This window comes from Pongo pygmaeus, chromosome 5 (genome assembly GCF_028885625.2).
Source record: "Pongo pygmaeus isolate AG05252 chromosome 5, NHGRI_mPonPyg2-v2.0_pri, whole genome shotgun sequence".
NCBI classification, from domain to species: domain Eukaryota; kingdom Metazoa; phylum Chordata; class Mammalia; order Primates; family Hominidae; genus Pongo; species Pongo pygmaeus.
In genome coordinates this window covers 35127793-35146848 of record NC_072378.2, presented here as the reverse complement: position 1 = coordinate 35146848, position 19056 = coordinate 35127793, and the positions used below count along the sequence as shown (strand labels likewise).

General features: G+C 42.9%; 1 protein-coding gene across 1 annotated transcript; it reads right to left on the bottom strand.

The window, feature by feature from the left end:
* Positions 1-2456: 2456 nt before the first annotated feature.
* On the bottom strand, positions 2457-17541 carry SNRPC (small nuclear ribonucleoprotein polypeptide C). The gene is made up of 6 exons (XM_054492596.2): positions 17071-17541; positions 16672-16714; positions 11875-11983; positions 8306-8395; positions 5869-5973; positions 2457-2805 (listed from the first exon to the last, which is right to left on the bottom strand). Exons 1-6 carry the CDS (start codon positions 17076-17078, stop codon positions 2681-2683), a joined length of 480 nt encoding a protein of 159 aa, XP_054348571.1. The 5' UTR covers positions 17079-17541; the 3' UTR covers positions 2457-2680.
* Positions 17542-19056: the final 1515 nt, after the last annotated feature.

Genomic DNA, 19056 nt, shown 5'->3' with positions numbered 1-19056 from the left:
CTGGGCGTGGTAGCGGGAGCCTGTAGTCCCAGCTACTCAGGAGGCTGAGGCAGGAGAATGGCATGAACCCGGGAAGCGGAGCTTGCAGTGAGCCAAGATCGTGCCACTGCAGTCCAGCCTGGCGACAGAGCAAGACTCCATCTCAAAAAAAAAAAAAAAAAAAGATAGCCGCAAACAATACATTGTTAGGTGAACCAATGTGTAGAACAACATGTATCTTGGAGATCTTTTCCTATTGGTACACAGAACTTCCTTATTCTGTTTTAACATGCATAGTATATGGAACTGTGTATTGATGCATGTATATGCAACATGGTATATGCAACTGTATTATACTTAAATCAGCCCTCTATCATTGGACATCTATATTATTTCCAATCTTTTGCTGCAATACATAATACACATATGTCAGTCATTTCATACATGTGCAAGTCTACCTGCAGGATAAATTCCTAGACATGGAAATACTAGGTCAAAGATACAGGTATTCTAATTCTGATAGATACTGCCAAATTGCCTTCCCAGAGGGTATAATAGTTTTCATTCCCACTTGCAATATGAGAGTGTTTTAAGGTTTTGTTTTTGTTTTTGTTTTTTCTCGAGACGGAGTCTTGCTCTGTCACCCAGGCTAGAGTGCAATGGTGCGATCTTGGCTCACTACAACCTCTGCCTCCTGGGTTCAAGCAATTATCCTGCCTCAGCCTCCCGAGTAGCTAGGATTACAGGCGTGCGCCACCACATCCAGCTGTTTTGTATTTTTTAGTAGAGACGGGGTTTCACCATGTAGGCCAGACTGGTCTCGAACTCCTGACCTTGTGATCCGCCCACCTCAGCCTCCCAAAGTGCTGGGATTACAGGCATGAGACACCACGCCCAGCCGAGAGTTTAAGTTTTATACTTCACTGAATATGAACAGTGCCAATGGCTTCCTTTCTAGATGCTTCCCTGAAAATATGCTACTTTTACAGCCTAGTTATGTAACAAACAGATTCTAAAAACACATTCTGGCACAGGCGCAGTGGCTCACCCCTGTAATCCCAGCACTTTGGGAGGCCAAGGCAGGAGGATCACTTGAGCCCAGGAGGTCAAAGCTGTAGCAAGCTATGACTGAGCCACTGCACCCCAACCTGGGATATAGAGTGAGACCCTATCTCAAAAAATAAACAAATAAAAACACCTTCTGTAACACAGAAATCTGTGTAATTTTACCAATGCTACAGAAAGTTTTCAGGCCAGGTGTAGTGGCTCACGCCTGTTATCCCAACACTTAAGGAGGCTGAGGCAAGAGGAATGCCTGAAACCAGGAGTTCCAGAATAGCCTGGCCAATATTGTGAGACACTATCTCTAATTTAAAGTTGTTTGGGTTGTTTTTCGTTTTTTTTTTTTTGAGATGGGGTCTTGCTCTGTCGCCCAGGCTGTAATGGTGCAATCTCAGCTCACTGCAACCTCCGCCTCCCAGGCTCAAGCGATCCTCCTACCTCAGCCTCTAGACTAGCTGGGACTACAGGCATGTGCCACCACACCCAGCTAATCTTTGTACTTTTTTGTAGAGATAGGGTTTCCCCATGTTGCCCAGGCTGGTCTCAAACTCATGGGCTCAAGGAATCCACCCACCTCAGCCTCCCAAAGTGCCGGGATTAGAGGTGTGAGCTATCACACTTGGCCCTTAAGTTATTTTGTATTGTTATTGTTATTAGTATTTTTGATTATTATATTATCATTATTATTATTACTTTTGAGACTCTGTTGCCCAGGCTAGAGTACAGTGGCACGATCTTGGCTCACTGCAACCTCCGCCTCCCGGGTTCAAGTGATTCTCCCACCTCAGCCTCTTGAATAGCTGGGATTACAAGCACGTGCCACCATGCCTGGCTAATTTTTGTATTTTTAGTAGAGATGGGGTTTCACCACATTGGTTAGGCTGGTCTGGAACTCCCAACCTCAGGTGATCTGCCCTCCTCGGCCTCCCAAACTGCTGGGATTACAGGCGTGAGCCACCACGCCCGGCCTTAAAGTTATTTTTTAAAAAGGAGAAATTTTTCAGATTATTTGAGCCCAAGAAAGAAGGGAGCTGAGAGAAAGGAGAAGCTGAGGTTAGGGCAATTCTTCCCATTCTTGGCTGACATGCACACGACGGGAACTATTTTCCCTTTCTTCAGCATAAAAGACTTAAAATTTTCCACTTACTATACAAAGTGTTATTCATGTGAAAAATTAACCAAGCTGTTTATTATTTTAACCAACAAAAGCTCTGCAAGTGTTAGATTTAGTGCTGTACAAGATGACTTTACTAATAAAGGGAGTATGCCCAAAGAGATTTACCATATAGCTAAAGAAAAATAATCTCACACAGAGGATATGCTGAAGAGATAATGAGCTAGAGAAACAGAACTGGAATGTTTCATTTCTTTTATAATACACAGAGAATACAGAGAGGAGGAAAAAGGGAACACACTTTTAACTGAAAGAGTTGACAATTTTATTTTCACATTTCCCAATACAAATGAAAACTGCATCTTCTTTGTCCCACTTCTCCCCTCCAAAACTATTCTCTTTGATAGGACAGGGGAGCAAGTCTTCCTTATGCTGTTTAGAAAACCCAGTATCACAGCAGCATGATCTCCTGGTGAAGTAGAACAGGTAATATAAAACTGATACAATGAGGCCTCCCCTCTATCCTTATCTGTCTGGTCGAGTCATTCCGGGCCGAGTGGGCACCATCATGGGACGGGCAGGAGGTCTCATCATTGGGGGCCCAGGCATCATTGGCATGTGGCCTCCCATGGGCGGCCTCATTCCAGGAGCTGCAGGACAAAACAAAGAAGAGGGAGAAAAAAGGAATCAGAAAATACGATTTAGGGAGAGTTTGATGGGACTTCAATTAAAAACAAAAAACGTAGCCCCCCTTGCAAAATGCTGGAAAAAAGACATATGTGACAGAAGAAATGCAATGAATTTATCACATCTGTAAATTACTTAGACATTCTCAGACAAAAAACAAAAAGGTCAACACAAGAACCATATGGGAATCATGATCTAATGATAGTAAGGGGGAAAGTATTAATAGACTGCTTTCCAGAAATCGCCAGGGACACTAGTTCCCTAAACTGACCTTTTTTTCTCACTCAGGGAAATTCACAAGTAAGTCACATGTTTTCAGTCAGCTCTTTTAATCAGTGATATCCACCATATAACCAGGAGCTATTTCATGAATGTACACAGGCACAGAGGACAATCTTACCACTAAGCGTTTGTTCGGAGTTGTAGGAAAGGTGAGCAGGAGGCCCATGCTGAGAACCTGTTAGTAACCATACTTAGCTCAAGTCAAGAAAAATAATAGGCAATAACGTGATTTATAACAATTAGCGCACACAAAAATCTGATTTTTCTAATGCATTTCAGAAACTATTAATGAATTTTTTTAAGTGTCCCATCAATAAACCAGCCAAATAAATGAGCCAGGGAGGGGAGGGCAGGCAGAGGGGGAGGGGAGGAACACAGGTAGTTTCAATGGAATCGATAATGTTCTACCTCTCAGCTGGGTGGTGGGTTCATGGATATTAATTTTACTATTATGCCCCAAAAGAATGTTATCTACATTCTTTTTAAATATCAAATCTTAACAATTTATTTTTAACTAAATAATTTTGATTAAAGGTTTGCAGCAAAGGGTTCAAGAGAAAACTATATTCAAACTTGAATATAGCCTTATCACAAATGGTGAAACACAAGAATATGCAAAGACACAAAATCCAACAGGTACAGAATTTAAGACCAATTTAAACAGGAACAGAGAATACTACTAACTTCTAAATACCACATAAAAGCCCATGCTTAACCTATATTTAAGAATTTCTTAGAGGAAATGGATGGACATAGACCAAAGATTAAAAACTGGAAACTTGTTTTCTTTGGTCTCCATAGTGAATTTACTTTGAATCAGTTGACAACATTGGGATTTCATACAAAAGTCTAGATTCCTTTTTTCTTTTAAACTTTTTATTATGGAAATGTTCAAACATACACAAGAATAGTAAAGAAGAGTATAATGAACATCCATGTATCCATCATCCAGCTTCAACAATTATCCACTCATGGACAACTTTATCTATACTCCCCACCTATTCCTATCCCCGTACACCCTCTAACTACTCAATTATTTTAACATAAATCCCACAATCTTATCATTTTATCTTGGTTTGAAAAAACAAAAAACAAAAAGCAAACTCAGGGGAAAAGGCAACACCAAGCCTGTATTCTCAAATGTCAACCATAGGCTGAAGCTGAGTTCTAGAAGCCTTCTTTAGATGAATCATGCATTCCCCAGTTCACCACATCCCTAAAACCTCTAAGAATTTGAATTTGTGAGCCTGGTTTAAGGATACTAAAGCCATTGAAGTCATTTTGATTGTGTTTTGGGCTCACAAGTTAGTAAGGCAGGAATTCTCTTTATCTACACTCTCCTCCTCCTCTAAGTGATACCCGCAGCACACATACTGATACTTCTGCCTAGGAAGCTACTCTAGTAACTTTGCAGCTTGTTTTTCCAGAAGAGTTGGAGGTGTCGGTCATATCTGTTCCCAAACCTGATTATGTCAGTTGTAGTTATTACTCCAATTATATATATACAATTTTTCTGCAAACCAATTAAATGAGTGTGAAAAGAGAATACCTTCTATGAAAACTAACTTAATACTTAGGAAGACTCAGATAAACTATCACCAAAAAATGCTCAACAATTTGGTAGACAAAATAATCATATAAGATTGGAACTAGATTATATCACAAGGTCTCAGACCACTTCAAAGAAATAAAACTAAAGCTGGTGGAGGATGTGTTATAGTTATGGCTTACTGGTTTATGCAATAAATATACAGTGTTCCAATCATTAGACACACTTTTTTTTTTTTTTTGAGACGGAGTCTCACTCTGTCACCCAGGCTGGAGTGCAGTGGCACAATCTCAGCTCACTGCAACCTCTGCCTCCTGGGTTCAAGCGATTCTCCTGCCTCAGCCTCCTGAGTAGCTGAGACAACAGGCGCGTGCCACCACACCTGGCTAATTTTTTGTATTTTTAAGTGGAGATGGGGTTTCATTGTGTTAGCCAGGATAGTCTTGATCTCTTGACCTCGTGATCTGCCTGCCTCGGCCTCCCACAGTGCTGGGATTATAGGCGTGAGCCACCGCGCCCGGCCTAGACACACTCTCAAAGCAAAGGTCCTGCTCATGTATCAGAAAGATTTGCACATTAATGTATGTTTAAATTTACATTAAAATAAAATGTTTGAAGTGTAAGTTTTTTATGCCTCCCTAAATAAAAAAACAACTACCAGGCTGAAAGCCTTTTTAATATAATGATGTGGCCAAGTTAAACTGCAAGATTAAACAAGCAACAAGAGGTGGCTCTGCTCCAAATCAAAACTGAGAAAATATATCTATAACCTTCCCCCTCCCCACAAAATGGAACAAGCTCATCTACCCTTCTCTTCAGTATAAATGGCCAAAAGCCAGGATGAGGCAAGGAAACAGAAGAGAGGAAAAGAAAAACAGAGGCAACCTATCCTGCTTTTAGTAGCACAAGGTCACTGGACACCATCCAATTATAATGATAAACCAAGTATTTCTTTATCTTTATCATTAATAATTGACCACATTTAATTTGTTACAATAGTACATTTAGACAGCTAATTAGATAATTTATGTAAATATTCCACCCTCAGAAGTGGAGCACAACTCCCCATTTTCAAGCTTTGGCTACACATACTGACTTCCTTCCATTAAGTGTCAGCTATGCATAGTAACTAAACTAAATGGAGCAAACTAGAAACACAATGGAGCAAACTAGAAAGATAGACATTCAAACTTACCAGGTCCCACTGGCATCATCCCAGGAGGAGGAGGGCCCATCATTGGCATCATGGGAGGGCCCCCCATATGGGGTGCTGGCATCATACCAGGGCGAGGAGGACCCGCTGAGATAAAGAATGGAGCCTGTGGTTAAGGTGTGCTCACATATTAACATTTTCTCTTCTTTTTTTTTGAGACGGAGTTTCGTTCTTGTTGCCCAGGCCGGAGTGCAATGGCACAATCTCGGCTCACCGCAACCTCTGCCTCCCAGGTTCAAGCAATTCTCCTGCCTCAGCCTCCCAAGTAGCTGAGATTACAGGCATGTGCCACCACGCCCAGCTTATTTTGTATTTTTAGTAGAGACAGGGTTTCTCCATGTTGGTCAGGCTGGTCCTGAACTCCCAACCTCAGGTGATCTGCCCACCTCGACCTCCCAAAGTGCTAGGATTACAGGCGTGAGCCACTGCGCCTGGCAATGTTTTCTCTTCTTCATCAAACTAAAAGGATCTCATGAACTCCTTCAAATTCTGAAACAATAGCCCTCTTATGGTTTCTTTTTATAATAGCAGATCCACAAAAATCACAGGCCATAAAACATTAATCTATGAATAAAAAGCAAGAACAAGCCTGCCTAGACAGAAGAATAAAATAAAGTCAGATTCCCTAGGTTAAGAAAAAATTGAGATTTTAATTTAAAAAAACAAAACAAGGGGGTGGAGAGGTTGTACCTTCTATAGAGCTCCTGACAAAAAGCTGACGAACTTCAGCCACAAGTATCTAATTTCAGATCCCTTTATAAAAAATGAAAACATGGTTTTAAAAGATTCTTTGAAAATACAAAGACTTATACGCAGGGATATTCCTGACAGTATCATTTACAATACCTAAAATTTGGAACAACTTAATAAGAAAATAGTGAGATAGGCCGGGGGTGGTGGCTCAAGCCTGTAATCCCAGCACTTTGGGAGGCCGAGGCGGGCAGATCACAGGAGGTCAGGAGTTCGGAACCAGCCTGGCCAACATGGCAAAACCCCATCTCTACTAAAAATACAAAATTAGCTGGGCGTGGTGGCACGCATCTGTAATCCCTGCTACTCGGGAGGCTGAGGCAGGAAAATCACTTGAATCCAGGGAACCCAGGAGGCGGAGGTTGCAGTGAGCTGAGATCGTGCCACTGCACTCCAGCCTGGGCAACAGAGTGAGACTCTGTCTCAAAAAAAAAAAAAAAAAAAAGAGAGAAAGAAAATAGTGAAGTAAATGATGGTAAATTCATACCATAGACTATTCTGCTATCAAAAATAATGGAGTTGAGTGCCAGCCAGTCAAAGCAGAGAAGGACAGAGAAGTAACCTTGGAGTTGCTATGGGCTGAGGCCTGACCAGGTCCTAGGGTGGCAGGTGCCCAGAAAAGGTTTGCCAGGGCATTAGTGGTCCACCTACATTAGTGTGCAACTATTACAAACAGCCTACTTCCTTGGGTTTATACCCATGATTGTGTGCAAGATTGAGTCTAGGTCCCGAATGTGATTTCAGTCTGACCCCTCCCAGGAGAGCCACAGTACACTACGACCCAGTACAGCACTCAGTCTCCTCTTGTCTGTCACACAGAAACAACAAACTTTCCCAGAAAGCTGGGCACATGATCCACTCCACTTTCAATGATCTAATTCTTACCTTTCCTTTTTTTTTTTTTTTTTTTTTTTTTTAAGACAAAGTCTTGCTGTATTGCCCAGGCTGGAGTACACAATGAGGTGATCTCATCTCACTGCAACCTCCACCACCCGGGTTCAAGCAACTCTCCTGCCTCAGCCTCCTGAGTAGCTGGGACTATAGACGTGCACCACCACGCCTGGCTAATTTTTGTATTTTTAGTAGGGATGGGGTTTCACGATGTTAGCCAGGCTGGTCTCGAACTCCTGACCTCAGGTGATCCACCCGCCTCAGCCTCCCAAAGTGCTGGGATTACAGGTGTGAACCACCACACCCAGCCTAATTCTTATCTTTCTAAGGTATAGATTTTGGTGTTAGGTGGGTTAGAAAATAGGGCAAAAGACTAAGGAGTTTATCAGCTATTTTAATCCTCCAGTGCTGGGCTCATAGCAGTAAATAATTTAATGTACCTAGCAACTCCTATTCATGTATTAGCTCATCTAATCAGAGGTTCATTCTGAGCTTTCCATTTAAATCTGTCTTAGATCCACACTTGGGATGCCACAAATATAGTATCTTAGTGACAATGCAATCAAAAGTTAACTCTAAAGTTATTTTAGAAATTATACCACTAAAGTTGTTTTCTATTACTACGTGCATCTATATTCAACATTTATATATTTATACATTTATATTACTATCTACATACAAATGCAACAGCATTTGAAAGCCAACAGTGAGATAATCTAACCTAATCAAAGGACAGCCTGCCCCGTCACACCCCTTAAGATTAAAAGTTTAAACTTACGAAGGCTGGGGGGAGGTGGTATCATCGCCCCTGCAGGAGGAGGAGCAGAGAATGGAGTAGGAGGTATCTTTCCTTGTTGAAATGCAGCCGCTTTGGAGATGAGGGTGAGAAAAAAAAAAAAGATGAATAAGAATTCAACAACCCAGTAACTAAAATAACCACTTTCTTTTAAGTCTTTAACGGTTCCAATTACTTTACTCTTGCTAGTTGTCATCTAAAATTATTACATTATGGTTCTACAGTTTTAAAATCATTTTTAGGTATTCACCGGCTAAAAGTGCAGTTAATTGGTTTATTGATTTATGTTTTCTACTTAGCATTTCTATGGCTAAATTAAATATGGGAGACTGGAGTAAAAATTTCCTGCCTATCAATGTCTTTTTTTTTTGAGACAGAGTCTCACTGTCACCTATGTTGGAGTGCAGGGACATAACCGCAGCTCACAGCAGCCTCAACCTCCCGGGCTCAGGTGATCCTCTCACTTCATCCTCCCGAGTAGCTACAGGTGCATGGCACCACGCCTGGCTAACTTTTGTATTTTTTATAGAGACCGGGTTTCACCATATTGCCTGGGCTGGTCTCAAACTCCTGAGTCCACGAAATCCACTCACCTCGGCTTACCAGAGTGCTAGGATTATAGGCATGAGCCGCCATGCCTGGCCCTATCAATGTCTTTTACCAAAGAGGAACAGTCATCTTTAATCTATAGATGTAGTTTATAACCAATTCAAGCCATTCATAGTTTTGTTTGAAAAAGTGTAATACGTGCCCAAAAAGCTAGGCTTTATAAAATTTCTATCCTTCCTATGTATGCTGTCCTAGGTCAAAATAATACACCATGTTGGTTTACCAGTTTGGAAATCGATGCACTAAACTAGGATATTTAAAACATACGAAGATTTCAAACTGTAAGCCTGCCCCAAAAGAGATTATGATTTTTAAGAAAGTCTAATACAATCAATTAAAAAATTTTTTTTCAGATGAGGCATAAGAGAAAACAAGAGAAACTGAAGATCATCTATATTTGGTGTTAGAAAAGAATCACAAATAAATATTAAAATACACACTCATAAAGTCTATTCCTGACATAAGCTGTCTACAGCCCATCCCACTCCACTCCCACCAATGCAAAGGAAGTCAAATTACTCATCAATTATTAATAATTCATGGAATCAGATCCAAAAAAGTGACCTAAGTGGAGATTTATGAATAGCTTATTATCCATATGCCTCTGAATAAAGCCTGTGTGATCTCAGGGATTACACCCCAATATGGACTTTTTCAATCAAAAAGGCCTCTCTCACATCCTTTGTAAGAGGACAGCTTTTAAAGCCTGAAGTGGGGGAAGCAAAGTTACTGAAGCAAAGTTACTGACTTAGTAGCAGGCTCCATGTCAATATAATCATGGATTTCATGGGTGTGTCCCTGAGGGGCTCCCCCACTATTCTCAAAAAGTCCTCCACTAAAAAATGTTTATTCTGACTAGCCTTAAAACAAAAACAAAAACGTGTATTCAAGCCTAGTGCAGTGGCTCCTGCCTGTAATCCTAGCACTTTGGGAGGCTGAGACAGGAGGATCTCTCGAGCTCCAGAGTTAAAGACTAGCTTGGGCAACATAGTGAGATCCCGTCTCTACAAAAAATAAAGATTAGCTGAGCATGGTGGTGTGTACCTGTAGTCCCAGCTACTTGGGAAGCTGAGGCAGGAGGAATGCTTGAACCCAGAAGTTCAAGGCTACAGTGGGCTATGATCGGGCCACTGCACTCCAGCCTGGGTGACAGAGTAAGACTCTATCTCTAAAAAAATTAAAATTAAAATTAAAAAAGTTTATTCATCCTAAATTATTTTGCTGCATATGGAAAGTAACTACAGAATATACTGTAAATCTTTTAATGCCAAGAAATTTCTAACATCTTTTCAAATAAGGGGACAAGATTACATCATGGTTTATTTTTTCATATGAAATGGGACAATGGGGCAGGTGTGGTGGCTCATGCCTAAAATCCCAACACTTCTGGAGGCCTGGGCAGGAGGATTGCTTGAGGCCCGGAGTTCAAGACCAGCCTGGGCAACAAAGTGAGACACCATCTCTATAAAAAATTTTACAAAATTAACCTGGCATAGTGGTGTGCACCTGTAGCCCTACCTACTCAGGAGGCCAAGACCGGAGGATCACCTGAGCCCAGAAATTTGAGGCTGCAGTGAGCTTTAATTGCACCACAGCACTCCAGTCTGGGCAACAGAGTGAGACTCAGTTTTAAAAAAAAATTGTGACTGGGCATGGTGGCTCACGCCTGTAATCCCAGCACTTTGGGAGGCCGAGGCAGGTGGATCATGAGGTCAGGAGTTCAAGAACAGCCTGGCCAAGATGGTGAAACCCCGTCTCTACTAAAAATACAAAAATTGGCCAGGCACGGTGGCACGCGCCTATAATCCCAGCTACTCGGGAGGCTGAGGCAGGAGAATCGCTTGAACCTGGGAGGTGGAGGTTGCAGTGAGCCAAGATCACACCACTGCACTCCAGCCTGGCGACAGAGTGAGACTGTCTCAAAAAAATAAATAAATAAAAATAAATAAAAAATATATTTTTTTTTTTTTTGAGACAGTCTCGCTTTCTCACCCAGGCTGGAGTGCAGTAGTGCAATCTCAGCTCACTGCAACCTCCACCTTCTGGGTTCAAGCGATTCTCCTGCCTTAGCCTCCTGAGTAGCTGGGATTAGAAGCAGGCACCACCACGCCCTGCTAATTTTTATATTTTTAGTAGAGATGGGGTTTCGCCATGTTGGCCAGGATGGTCTCCAACTCCTGGCCTCAAGTGATCTGCCTGCCTCGACCTCCCAAAGTACTGGGATTACAGGCATCAGCCACTGCACCTGGCCTACTGCTTTTTTAAAAAGGCACGTCACAAAGCCCATATTTGCTTGCCAGCTTGGAGTACAATGAATGATTAAGAAAGGCCATGATTCAAATATACCGGGATGATCTAAAGATGCAATATCTCCTTCTGTTAGTGTCCTGGACCCAACAAGCCAGAACAAAATGTTCCTAACAAAAAGAGCATGGGAGGTACAACAGGGGTCCAAAACATATCCAGACTATTTCGTTACATCAAGTAGTTTCTTTTTGACTAGTACTCTGTCAGGACTACAAATAAGAAATATAAATGTAGTCTCAAACTATTTGGGGAAAACCACAAACCCACTCCTCACCTGCTCCTATTAGAATAGGAACATACTTCTAAACCCTGTGGATTACTACAAAGGGGCTTTATAGAAATTTGCTACAAAATCTCGTCTGTGCTAATAGATAAATATTAAGCACCTCCACTCTTCTCTGCCTCACTTCCCCATCTAACCTTATTGCTGTCTCTGATTGCTCTATCCTCAATAATAAATATTAATGTGTTCTTATATCCCTGGGAAACCAATGACCTTCTACTTCTTTCATTCGACACATCCAAATGCTCCTATTTATCATTCAGAATGAGTTGCCTCTGTGAAAAACACCAGAGACAGGGACAAGAAAGAATAGGACCATTTTACCACAGCAGAACAAGAGATTGAAACATACTTGTTTTGTCAATCAGGCTCTGAGCCTGCTCTTCCATCCATTTCTGATAATAGTCTTTTACATTCTCTTTGTGTTTCCTTCCACTGCAGTGTGTCTTTCTCACAGATGGCTGTAAAATAAAAAGATCATATCAGACGTAGAAACAAATGTCCAACACTAAAAATTTAATAAAGTTTTACCTTTATATAAGTAGCGTGTCTAGTATCAGCAGCATTAGCTGGCTGCTACAGTATTACTTAAAAATATTATCCAGCAACACACTGTGGTAATTTTTTTACTATATTATCTAGACCAGAGGTCAGCAAACTATGCCCCATTGGTCAGCCACTGGCTTTTGTGTTTTAAAAAAAAAAAAAAAAAAAAAGTATTGGAACACAATCACATTTATCTCTATCTATTTTTTTTTTTTTTTCTTCCTAACAGGGTCCTGCTCTGTTGCCCAGGCTGGAATACAATAGCATGATCTCGGCTCATTGCAGCCTCAACCATCCGGGCTCAAGCAATCATCCCACCTCAGCTTCCTGAGTTGCTGGGACTAGAGACACAAGCCACTATGACCAGCCAACTTTTTAGTTTTTTGTAGAGATGACGTCTCACAATGTTGCCCACGCTGGTCTCAAACCCCTAGGCTCAAGTGATCCTTTCACCTTGGCCTCCCAAAGTGCTGTGAGATTACAGGTGTGAGCCACAGAGCCCAGCACATTTATTTATATATTGGCTACAGCTTCTCTCTACAAGGAAAAGTTGAGTAACTGCAGCAAAGGTGGTGGTCCCAGGTACTTGGGAGCTAAAATAGGAAGCACGTTTGAGCCCAGGAGATCAAGGCTACAGTGAGCCAAGATCTCTCCACTACACTCCAGCCCGGGTGACAAAGCAAAATCCTATCTCCAAAATAAAAAAAAAATTGTTCCTGGCTGGGCGCAGTAGCTCAAGCCTGTAATCCCAGCACTTTGGGAGGCCGAGGTGGGTGGATCACGAGGTCAGATCGAGACCATCCTGGCTGACATTGTGAAACCTCGTCTCTACTAAAAATACAAAAAAGTATGGTGGTGGACAACTGTAGTCCCAGCTACTTAGGAAGCTGAGGCAGGAGAATGGCGTGAACCCAGGAGGCGGAGCTTGCAGTGAGCCAAGATCATGCCATTGCACTCCAACCTGGGCGACACAGAGATACTCCATCACAAAAAAAAAAAAAAAATTGTTCCTTGTCCTCCCAACCACTGCTTACATTAATACAATGATGCCTTAAGCCTAATAACAAAATCATGACTAGCAGCCAGTCGCGGTGGCTCACACCTATAATCCCAGCACTTTGGGAGGCCAAAGCGTGCGGATCACCTGATGTTAGGAGTTCAAGACCACCCTGGCCAACAAGGCGAAACCCTGTCTCTACTAAAAATACAAAAATTAGCTGGGCACGATGGCATGCGCCTGTAATCCCAGCTACTCGGGAGGCTGAGGCAGGAGAATCACTTGAATCTGGGAGATGGAGGTTGCAGTGAACTGAGATCATGCTACTGCACTCCAGCCTGGGCGACACAGCGAGACTCCATCTCAAAAAAAAAAAAAGACTAAAAATCAACCAAAGTCCAAAAATTACAGCAGTGAATGTTTTTACACATTTCTTTCTTTTTTTTTGTTTTTTTTTGAGACGGAGTCTCACTCTGTCACCCAGGCTGGAGTGCAGTGGCGAGATCTCAGCTTACTGCAACCTCTGCCTCCCAGGTTCAAGCGATTCTCCTGCTCCAGCGTCCCAAGTACCTGGGACTATAGGCGCATGCCACCACACCCAGCTAAATTTTTTTCGTATTTTTAGTACAGATGGGGTTTCACTACGTTGGCCAGGCTGGTCTTGAACTCCTGATCTCGTGATCCGCCCACCGTGGCCTCTCAGTGCTGGGATTACAGGTGTAAGCCACCACGCCCGGCTGATTTTACACATTTCTAAGTCCACCACAGGGATCTGGTAAAATCAATCACCATAGAAATTTTCTATTTTTGCAAGACATCATTTTAGAAGGAACAAGCATTCATGACATTTCTCATGAAAAGATATTTATAATATAAATAAATACTTTTCAGTTCTCTGAATTCTGGCATTAGCAAGAAGGTGAATAATAGGTATATTAAACTATACTATAATGCCAAAAAAGGGCAGAAAGGCACAGCCCCCTCATTAACAATTTCAGAAAATTATGTCAAGGGGTTTTACCTAGAGAGGGGTAAAAAAAGGACTAGGGATCTATAAGCAAGAACTGACTAGCTACTAAAAATACCAATTTATCAGAGCACTCTACTCCAGGACAATGTATGATAATACACAGAACTTGGCCGGGCACAGTGACTCACTCCCAGCACTTTGGGAGGCTGAGGCGGGTCCGTTTTTTCATGGTGAAACCCCATCTGTACTAAAAATACAAAAACTAGCCAGGTGTGGTAGGGCCGGCCTGTAATCCCAGCTACTGGAGAAGATGAGACAGGAGAACTGCTTGAGCCTGGGACGCGGAGGCTGCAGTGAAACAAGATCACGCCATTGCACTCCAGCCCGGGAAATAAAGCAAGACTCCATCTCAAAAAAAAAAAAAAAGATAATATACAGAACTATAATAATGTCTTCAAGAGGAACCACCCAACTTAAATGTTCCACATCTCTATTAATGCTGTACTACATCTGACCATATGTTAGAAAGAATTTCAAATAAAGTGACAATAGAAAAATCACTGGCCAGTTTCTTCCAGCTACTATTCAAGATGATCAAGAGTTATAATTTAGACCAGCCTGGGAAACACAGTGAGGCCTCAGCTGTAAAAAGAGTTATGATTTAATCAGATTTCTACAGAGACAGCAAAGCATAGAGCTGCAGTGTTCAAGGTATGGTTCACAGACAGACATCTAAGGGTCTCTGAGACTCTCTCATGAGGTCTGCAAGGTCAAAGTGTTTTCATAATACTACTAAGCCATTACTTTCCTTTTTCACTGTATTGACATTTTCACTGATGATGCCAAACTCCTGGTACTTTAGAATGAATCAAGGCAATGGTACCCTACTGTATTAGTGATCACTGTATTCTTCAACGTATGTACTCATGGGGGAAAAAAAAGCCAGTTTCACTGAGTGTCCTTAATGAAGCAACAAAATTATTAATTTTTATTAAAAACCCTTAAGTTCAAGTCTTTTTAATATTCTGAGTGACAAAATGGGAAGTATAGACAAAGCACTTGAGTTGCATGCCAAAATATGATGCTCTTTCAAGGAAAAGCAGGCATGTAATTGTTCAAATTGTGAGCTCTACTAGCTGCCTCTCTTGAAGTCCTGGGTTCAAGCAATCCTCCTTCCTCGGCCTCCCAAAGTGCTGGGATTACAGGCATGAGCCACCATATCCAGCCCAGCTGCCTCTTTGATGGAACACCATTTTTATTTGAGAGTGACTGAGACACAAACCATATATTCAGACTTCTCAAAAATGAATGAAGTGAGCCTGTCACTTCAAGGAGAGCAATGGGAAGAATTGCCAATGATAGAATTTGAGCTATTAAGCAAAAATCAGAATTTTGGAAAATATTATTTGCCACCATAAGCTTGAAAGCTTCTCAATGCTTAAAGGTGGTTCTGATTAGATTGTGACATTAATTAATGTGGGTTTTCTTTTCTTTTTTTTTTTTTTTTTTTTTTTTGAGACGGAGTCTCGCTCTGTCGCCCAGGCTGGAGTGCAGTGGCGTGATCTCCGCTCACTGCAAGCTCCGCCTCCGGGGTTCACGCCATTCTCCTACCTCAGCCTCCCGAGTAGCTGCAAGCTCCGCCTCCTGGGTTCACGCCATTCTTCTGCCTCAGCCTCCTGAGTAGCTGGGATTATAGAGTCGCCCACCACCGCGCCGGGCTAATTTTTTGTATTTTTAGTAGAGACGGGGTTTCACCGTGGTCTCGATCTCCTGACCTCGTGATCCGCCCGCCTCGGCCTCCCAAGGGTTTTCATTACATAATCAAATGTGTCTACATTTGAACCCTGGCACTAACTCAAGTCAACCAACATTTTCCAGATAACCAATGCACATTACAAAATCATGCATAGTAAAAGATCCACTCAAGTGCTCTTAAGATAGACCACTAAATTTTTAAGAGAGGGGGTTGGCTGGGCATGGTGGCTCACGCCTGTAATCCCAGCACTTTGGGAGGCCGAGGCGGACAGATCACCTGAGGTCGAGAGTTCGAGACCAGCCTGACCAACATGGAGAAACCCCATCTCTCCTAAAAATTCAAAATTAGCCGGGCGTGGTGGCCCATGCCTGTAATACCAGCTACTCGGGAGGCTGAGGCAGGAGAATCGCTTAAACCCGGGAGGTGCAGGTTGCAGTGAGCCAAGACTGCACCACTGCACTCCAGCCTGGGCAACAAGAGCGAAACTCCGTTTCAAAAAAAATAAAAATAAAAAGTACAAACAAAACATTCTACTTTAACTGTTGTTATTATTTGATAAGCAGTTTTTTTTGTTTTGTTGTCCAGGCTGGAGTGCAGTGCCTGATCATGCCTCACTGCAGCCTGGACCTCAAGCGATTCTCTCACCTCATCCTCTTGCGTAGCTGGGACTCCAGGCACACCACCATGCCTGACTTGTTAAGCAGTTTTTAATCAAAGTTACTGGAAGAGTGGGAAAATAACCTCCAATTATTTTCTCCAAGGAATAGACCTTAAACCTCAGCAGGTGGGAAAGCACAACTTGCATCTTTAAAAAAACACAAAACTCATTTAATTATTACACATAAGGCTTTTTGAAACTATGAATAGATATGCCACTTACAGAGTCATGGGTGAGGTATGTATCGCAGTAGTCACAATAAAACCTGAAAAGAGGTGAAAGGAAGAGAAAAAGAAGATGACAACCAGTTAGATGCCCAACCACGGAAGCGTTGTTCATGGAAGACAAAAACAAAAAAACAAACAAAAAGCCAGACCGCCTCACGACTCAAAAGCGTCAAAGCGTCGACACACAAACCAGGCTTTTTTTGTTGCCTTAAGCGGGATCCATCTGCACTCTAAAATGGGGTGTCTAGCGCTCTCCATCTCCCTGCCTCCGTCCACCCGTCCCAGATACTCTCCCATCCCTCGAGGTTTCAGAAACCAGAACCCGCTCTCCGCTCCTGCATGGGGGCCACAACTAGTGACTACGATCACCCTCAGATTTCGGGGCCCCACTCACTTGGGCATGTTGCTTTGCAGGCCGTTGGCCACTCCGTTACGTGACGCCCGGAAATGACGCGCACAGCCAGCGACGACACCGCGGAACCCCACGAGCCTAGCGTGAAGATTTCCGAAGCCGTCGCCTCCAGCAGCCGAGCGAGGGGCGGGGCTTTTCCTTTTCTTCCTTTCATCTATAGGATGGCGGGAAGGAGGAGTACTACGGGTCGCTACGAGGTTCAATCCAAGCTCATTTAATCTTGTTTCTCGATGCTTCCGGAAGAGCGTATTTAATCTTTCTATAAATATTTAATGATTCTCTGCTGCGCGATTGGAGCTGCTATAAATGCTGAAAAAACAGCAGTGAACAAAACAGATAAAAATTCTTGTCCTCGTGGAGTTGAGATTCTAGTGGAACAAGAAAGATATTAAAACCAACAGGAGCCGGCGCCGTGGCTCGCGCTTGAATCTCAGCTACTCCCGACGCTGAGACGGGAGGATCACGTGAGCCCAGGAGTTGGAGACCAGCCCTGGGCAACATAGCGAAACTCTTGTCTTTACAAAAAATTTAAAAACTAGCCAGACTTTGGCCCGGCGCGGTGGGTCACGCCTGTAATCCCAGCACTTTGGGAGGCTGAGGCGGGCGGATCGCCTGAGGTCAGGAGTTCGAGATCCGCCCGGCCAACCTGGTGAAACCCGGTCTCAACTACAAATATAAAAGTTAGCCGGGCATGGTGGCGGGCCCCTGTAATCCCAGCTACTCGGGAGGCTGCGGCAGGAGAATGGCTTGAACCCGGGAGGCGGAGGTTGCAGTGAGCCGAGATCGCACCATTGCACTCCAACCTGGGCGACAGAGCGAGACTCCGTATCAAAAAAAAAAAAAAAAAAAAAAAAAAAAAATCGGACGTGGTAGCACGCGCCTGTGGTCTCAGCTAGCTACTCGGGAGACTGAGATGGGAGGATCGCTTGAACCCAGGAGGTCGTGGCTATAGTGAGTCGTGATCGCGCCACTGCACTCCAGGCTGGGTGACAGAGTGGTACCCTGTCTCAAAAAAATGGTAAATATTTATAGTAGTGGGTTAGGTGGAGCAAAGTGAAGCAGGGAAGAGGGGAGTCCAACTTTACAGACGATAGAGAAAGGTTATCTCGGCTTTTTAAAATTTATTTTTGTTTTTGTTTTGTTTTGTTTCGTTTTTTGAGACGGAGTCTCACTCTGTCGCTCAGGCCCGAGTGCAGTGGCGCGATCTCGGTTCACTGCAAGCTCCGCCTCCCGGGTTCACGCCATTCTCCTGCTGCAGCCTCCCGAGTAGCTGGCACTACAGGCGCGTGCCACCACGCCCGGCTAATTTTTTTGTATTTTTAGTAGAGACGGGGTTTCACCGTGTTAACCAGGATGGTCTTCAACTCCTGACCTCAAGTAATCTGCCCGCCTCGGCCTCCCAAAGTGCTGGGATTACAGGCGTGAGCCACCGCGCCCGGCAGGTAATAATTCTTGTAGGGTTCAAGGAAGAATTACATGTGAAGATCCTTGTAAGTGTTTAATACAATATACACAGTAACTCCTCCACAAAAGGTAATTATTACATAGGAGGAAATTGATAGAAGTAACTTGTCCACAGATATCACCTGTTCTAGCAACAAGGCCAAACTTCCAGCCTGGTCTATCAGACTCCAAAATGGCCTCCCTCCTTTTAGAAAAGGGAAATATTAGTAAGCGTTGGGACCTGAGGAGAGGGAGTTTTTGTTTTTGTTCTTCTACCCTATGTTCTCTGATGGTAGAATTGCAACCAAATAATAATAATAATTGCTAGTTTATTTGAATGTTTACTATGTCATAGGTTCTTTAAATGCATTGATTTACTTAATCCGTTCAACAACCCTATTTATTCACTTTTCAGATGAGGAAACTGACCTTTAGAAAGAGTAAGTACCACAAAGATTAACTTTTTCCTAAGGGGAAAGTTAACTGTGCCCTGGCTCTTACCACCATAACACCGTGGTAAATCTT

Excerpts from the sequence above, each read along its gene's own strand:
- SNRPC (XM_054492596.2), bottom strand. Across the intron at positions 5,974-8,305 it reads ACCACCTCCCCCCAGCCTTC|CGGGTCCTCCTCGCCCTGGT; the intron begins GTAAGTTTAAAC and ends TCTTTATCTCAG. Across the intron at positions 2,806-5,868 it reads GATGATGCCAGTGGGACCTG|CTCCTGGAATGAGGCCGCCC; the intron begins GTAAGTTTGAAT and ends TTTGTCCTGCAG.